Consider the following 6,567-nt stretch of genomic DNA (forward strand, 5'->3'; position numbering starts at 1 on the left):
ACTCAGCCTCAGGACTGAACTATTAACCCCGGGGCTAAATGGCTCTTGTAAATTTTAGAAATGTTAGATTTTGCCAATTTGCTGTAGACCTCAGTGTCTTAATAATCATTTTCTGGAATGACCTGGGTAGAGACTCTGAAGTCGTAGAACCGTAAAAGTGTGAACTCTGCTCTTAAACCATGGCATCGCTAACATAATGACTTTTCTTTCCGTTCCAGGGCCCCGTCTCTAAATATGTTTATCCCACCGTAAGTCTCGAGATTTATTAAGAAAGCCTAGAGTGGATAGAAAGTGACTTTAAACCTGTCGGAAAGGTAGGATACATTTTTACATAGGGAATTACATATTAGCAGGGAAAGAGAGACATATTTTTGCTCCAATGAACCAAATAGATAAATAAACTGGAGTTAGCTGTGCCTAAAATTATATCAGTCTGAGAAAATAAGTAATTTCCATGGCAGCTTACACTTAACCTAGGAGGAGGTGAGTGAATAAGTGAATAAAGACATTATTTTTTTTTTTTCAGGTATTCTGAAAATGTGATATTTTGCTTCTTCCTTGAATTCTAAAAATAACTAGCCAAATCTATTGACTAAACACCGAAAAACAAGCTCTGATGTGCTGTTGAATCTGCTTCTAGCACGAAGCAAAACACACTGGCATGAGGAGAAGCTCCCTAGAGCAAGTGATGCCTTAACTTTTCCTTTGCAAATGACCTTGCGCTTCCGGAAGAGTTTTATCCTCAAAGAACCCCTAATGTTAAAAGGTTACTTCCTAGCAGTCTTATGAAATGAAGAGGAAGGAAAGAGGCTCCAAATAGGTAATTATGGAGTAGGCAGAAACATTAGTAATTACCAACATCGTTTCTGTCGGCCAAAACGGAACGTGGGGCAATAAGTGTGTATGGCTTAGGTCTACGCCCACCATCTCAGATCGCATAAGCTTCTTTATTTAATGGGCTGTCTATCTGGTAGGTATCCTGGGAAACATGTCCAAAGCAATTTGAAACAGATCCCAGGGTAGGCAAACGGTCCCCAAAGTATAGGGCTGCTATACAAACCTACCTTGGTCAATACAACATATAAAGCTTCGAAGGGCCAGCAGTTTTCAAGGGCCAAACCCCTAAGGTTTGACATACCATGAGCGATGAGGACGAGTGACAAATGCATTAGTAACACTGGTTACTTGCCTACTGATGTCCACACATGCGACAATTCGTGATTTATTGCAACGGTTATCGAATATGTTACGTTCGCACAATTCATTAGTAATTAATTGCCATGCCAGACACTTCGTTTAGTCTAACAGGGAGGATTCTAGTGGCCGGATTATAGTGGGACGAGTTGGTGACGGGGGTGGTCTCCGGCTAGAAAGAGAGAAAGAAAAAGGTAAAGAAACAGGTAGAGCATCCGACAGAAGGTTGTCCCAAAGACACTGAGAGAGAGCCATCGCCCACATGCTCATGCACAGACAGGCCAGCGGGAGTGGCTGCCGTTCGCTGTCATTTTAACACTGTCACTATTCATCCGCCCTGCATATTTTTTAAACAAAAATGAGGAATGTTTTCGTAAGCAAATCCTTCTCAAAACGGAAGTCATCCCTCCCAAAACTAATAAAAACATTAAACCATTGAAAAAACACCTGAAATACACTGCACCTTTCTCAGCCAACCGAGTAAGATCGCCAGCGTGAACTGTTCCGTCAGGCTTCCTCTGCAAACTAGGACGGTATATTAGGTGCCAGAGAACAATGGGTTTTGAATTTTTATTTCCCTCTTCCTCTTTTTCTTCCTGTCAGGATGTCCATGATCATTTCTCATCGCCTTTAGCCGGAACTTTCTCTAATTCGTTCTATATTTTACTTCTAACTTGCGGGGCATTTGAAAACCAGAGAATGTGTGGTGGTTTATGGCTACGAGAGAGCAGGGCCGTATTTCTGCTCCCAAAGCAAAGGAGAGGGTGATGCCTGAGGTCGCCCCTGTGGCTGCATTTTGGACCATGACGGATTTTGAAAGAGAGTCAAATGCTCACACAGGGCGGGTGGCATTGAGTGAAAGAAACCGGCTTCACTGACGAGAGAGAGAATGCATGATCTGTCTTATTGTCTCTTTTGACTGTCTTCTAAGAATGGAAGAAAGAACATTCCATCTGCTCTGTGCTGGGTTAGCTGGTTCTCACTGCTGACCACGTGAGGCCAAGCTTGATGGGTTGTGGGGTCCAGCAGGGTGACCGGCTGGTGCATCAGCAGGTGGGGGGAGGGGGAACTGCCTCTCCTCTCGCTTCTCGGTTCCTGGGAACACTGCACTAAAATCGCTTGCTCCTTCTGGCCTGCCTTATTCCCCCTCAGGATGGGAAGTGGGAACTATCTGACTGCTAGATACATGAGCCAGACCGGGTCCGTGTAGCACCCCGCCCTTCCTCTCCCATGCTTAAGCCGGGATCCCCGACTGCCAGGTCCGGGAGTCTTTCTGTTGTTACCCTGGCACCTTCCAAGGCAATGGTTTGCCAGTTAGATGTGCCTCTGGGTTCCCCGGAGGGCTTGCTGAAACATAGGTTTCTGGGTCCCACGCCGAGTTTCTAACGGGGTGGGACATTTCTAGCACGTTCCCAGATGATGCTGATGGACCAGCTTTGAAAACCACTGTTCTCAGATGTAATATATAATTTTGACCTCGCTTTATTAGCAATTGAATTCACTTGCCAGATAGAGTACGAGCAATAAGAAAAAGTGCCGGAAAACATCTTAAGGAGGATGAAGAAATGGTCGTAGCTTTGATACCTTTGGGAATTGGACTTAAGCATGGGTCAAATCAGTTTTAGGTTTATTTTGTAAAGAGCAGGGCACTATGTATGAGAGTTTCCTTGCTCATCATCTCCAGAAGAATGGCTGCTGGCGTGGGGGAGCCTGCATTTGCTGGGGGAAGCGGCAGGAGGTGTGGAAAGCAAGCACCTCTAACACGCATTCCAAATTCTGTTTTGGAGAAGGTATGAGTAAAGTCCAACCTAATTATCTAGGTGGACCTAGATCAAAACAAAAAAAAAATAAGGAAAAGAAAACCTTCAAAAAAAGATATACAAAGACCAACACTTCTGGAGGAATGACATCTGCCCAAGAGGGTACTTATTTACATAAAAAAGAATACGCAATCGGCTTTTTCATACTGCAAACTCTACTTATTAAATATAATTGGAGCTTTAAACTACAACTGTCTCAAAAATTAAAAATTAAATTTAGAAATTAAATTTACACTTAGGATTACAGGACGGTTATACATCTCAGGTTTCTAGGATCCACAAGAATCTGTTGCCCAGCTTTTTAATCTTATTGATGAAACAAGTCAAAAATAAATAAATAAATAAAAGAAAGGGTCTTGCTTACTAAACCACACAAAATAAGACACCTCCTTTCCTCTGGCTACAACTGGCAAATTTCTTAGAAAACAAAACAAGAGAACAAAAACAAAAAATGCTTGTGAGTTTTCTAAAACGGTGCCGAGCACCTGGCACGGGGGTTCTGCCGACTGGTCTCCAGGGCAGACCCAGGCAGGAGTGGCTCAGGCGGCATCAGCAAGCTGGCCTGGGGGCCGTAGTCTCTCCCTCCCAGGGGCTGAAATCCTTGCTTCTCCACGACCCTCTTGACTTACTCAACCCTTGCATCATTTTTCAAAGCTTAAAGCATGTATAGGCAGTTTACCATCTGAAGGACACTGTAAACTTCCTAAGAACTGAGATTACCCCTTGTCCCGCCAACGGCCTCCCACAGCACCTGCAGGGGGCAGTGTCCCAAGCAGGAGTCTGAAGAGCGTGAGTGAGAGACCAGACAGGAGTGTACCTCCAGTTGTAATGGGGAGGCGACTGGCTATGACCCAGGCCTTCCTCCTGTGAATGTCTGCTCTAAGACAACGGATTATGGGGCATAGTATTTCAAATGTCAGCTTCGTGTTTGTGCTTTGCTTCTTATTTTGAGCATTGATACACAAAACGGGTTTTACATATGTCGAAGGTATAAAGATGGGTTCAGGAAATGCTATCGTAGTCATGATCTTGTCCACGTGAAAGACGACGTGTTGTAATTTATCACGAAGGGTACGGTAAGGTACTACCCAGCACACTACTGGGCCTTTTGGCTTTAGTGAGCCGACACCATCCAAGGAAAGTTTACAGTAGAGGCTGGAAAGAACACAGGACTTGGAGTCCGTTTAAAGGGTTTAAGGAATGCTCTAATGTGATTCTTGCTACATATCAGAGCCAGCATTTCTCTCCCCTGTGAAAATCAACCCATAATTTTATAGTGTATGTCATTGGGAAAGTATGAATGAATTGATAGAATTTGAAATAAGATCATAAGGAGAAAAACGGCCCACAATTTTTACTTGATGATACGCACATATAATATCCTGCGTAAATTAGCCTCCGCGGTAAATGGTAACATGGTCGACCTTGCCACTCTTTCTTAACATCATCTTGAATGTCTGACTTGGGCTTCACCCACGGGGATGGCCCTGGTACAACCCCTTCTGTGACTACAGCCCAAAGGCTCTCAAAGGGTGATTTGCTCACATTAGCCTTGCTTAGTTTATGATGTGTAAACAACAACAACAAAAAATGCAGAATAGCATTCACTCAAGCAAGGTTTTCAATAGAATAGAACAAGACAGAAAGTGTTTGTGTTTAAACGGTTTCTTAAAGTACACTAAACTCCAAAAATAAACGTTGCTTAAGTGTTGCATGTTAACTCGTTCGCTATCTTTTCCTTCCCTCGATAAGCCCTGTTTATGTGCTAGGTGCTGGATGAAGACTCGGAGGCACAGAAGTGAATATACAGTCACTGCCCAGGAGTTTCTGGCTGAGACGGGGAGAGAGGCGAGTACACAGTGGCAACAGTGGGACCCGTGGTGCCATGACGGAACTACGCCTCGGGAGTCTGAAGGACACCTGAAGTCTTAGCCTGGAATTGGAGGAGGCTGGTGGGTTGGGGGAGAGGGGGTGGAATCGGAAGTACTTCTGGAAAACAGGGAAAGTGGGTGGGGGATGGGGCTGGCATTCCAGACATGGGAAATAGTACGTTCAAGGAAAGCTGGAAAAGGACTGTCGGTCTGAGAGAGCAGATGCTGTCTTATTCTTTATTGCAAGTGTCAAAATTACTTGTTTTGCTCCAGGTCCTAACGCATAAAACAGATGACTTAGAGGGTTTTTAGTTGTATTACAATATAATTCCTAAAAAGCATTACTTTTGGTATTAACTTTTGATAGTTCAGCCTCTGCACTGTATCACTGACAACAGATAAGCTGGGTACAGGAAGAGACTCGAAAGTGCGCAGAGCGGCAGAAGGCAGGAGGGCTCCGGCGGCATGGAGGGAACGCATGTGGCTTTTCACGCGATTCGCACACACAAGGCTATGGAATGAAGTGAGGCAATGTCCCCTCCGAGGATTCTTTCCTTTTCTCCCTCCCTCCCTCCCTCTCTTCCTCTTCCCCTCCCTCCTCTCTCCTCTCTCCTCTCTCTTTCTCTCTTTTGAGAAATCCCCAAAGAGACCTCCAGGAACTTACATGCTGTCGAAACCTAGTCCCACTGATGGCAGCTGGGGTAAAACCGTCTCCAACCCTTTTCATCTCCCCTGCCCTTCCCCTCACCCCCACCCAGGCGCCAGGGGAGGGTGGGCCGACTCGGCCATCTGGGGGACGGAGGGGAGGTTGGAAGGAGGTGCTTAGAATGAGCGACTGGGAGAGGCGAACTTCGCTTCTGAGATGCATGATCCTTTGTCATCTCGAGTCGGGGAGAAAAGAGAAGGTGGCAGGGGCGGGGAGGGAAAAGGCCACACCTGAATCTCTGTGTGAAAGAACAACCTTCCTGTCTGCTTTGGAAAGTTTTCGGAAAGGCTTTTTGCCCCTTTCTGAGAGAAAGCAAGAACCTTTCAGGCATGACCCTCTCTCTGACTTGCGGCCTTGCCTCAGACAGGGTAAATATGGGATTAGAAGGAATTGGTGGAAAGGTTAACGTTCCAATTCTTTTTATTTTTTAAAACAAAAAAACGAAGCGCGAGGAATTTGGAGATCTATGTTGCACCAACATCTCATCTCTGCCTGACCGTGACGCCCGGCGAATTAAAAGGCCGGTGGGAAACGCACGACGTCACATTTTTCTAGTCACTTAGGTCAGTCCAAGTAGCAAAAATGGAGACAAAGAGCTACCGGTCACTAATCTCAATCCCGGCGATTCCACGAAAAGCCCAGCAGGAGGAGCTCTAACAGCTTCGGAGCTCGAAGTTTGAGAACAAAAACGCTGAAAGCAAACAGAAAAACAGAGGGGCAGTGTGCCTTGCAGGCTGCCATGTCAGGGAACAAATATGTGACTAAGTCCAACGAAAGGCTCAGAGCCAAGCCGAGTGACAGAGCTGGCGGGGTCTGCGGCCTTCCGGGTCCCGGGCTCAGGCGGCCGGGCTGGGCCCAGCTCTGCCGCCTCGGCTCTGACGATAGACCGGCAAAGACCATTTTCCGGGCACGTCGCGAAGTGATTCTTTTCCTCTTAAAGCGGCGTATTGTTTCTAAATGAGTTTTGACAAGGGCT

At 45.8% G+C, this 6,567-nt stretch overlaps 1 protein-coding gene across 2 annotated transcripts in view; it reads right to left on the reverse strand.

Moving 5' to 3' along the window:
* DNM3 (dynamin 3) overlaps positions 1-6,567 on the reverse strand; it is a 412,790-nt gene that overhangs the window by 6,609 nt on the left and 399,614 nt on the right. For both annotated transcript variants that reach the window (XM_011371704.2, XM_011371705.2), the window contains exon 21: positions 1,223-1,366. In XM_011371704.2, coding sequence (XP_011370006.1) covers positions 1,297-1,366 — 70 coding nt within the window. In that variant the 3' untranslated portion in view covers positions 1,223-1,296. Of the gene's footprint in view, positions 1-1,222; positions 1,367-6,567 lie in introns of those variants that run through there.

This window comes from Pteropus vampyrus, unplaced genomic scaffold, assembly GCF_000151845.1.
Source record: "Pteropus vampyrus isolate Shadow unplaced genomic scaffold, Pvam_2.0 Scaffold194, whole genome shotgun sequence".
Classification (NCBI taxonomy): Eukaryota; Metazoa; Chordata; class Mammalia; order Chiroptera; family Pteropodidae; genus Pteropus; species Pteropus vampyrus.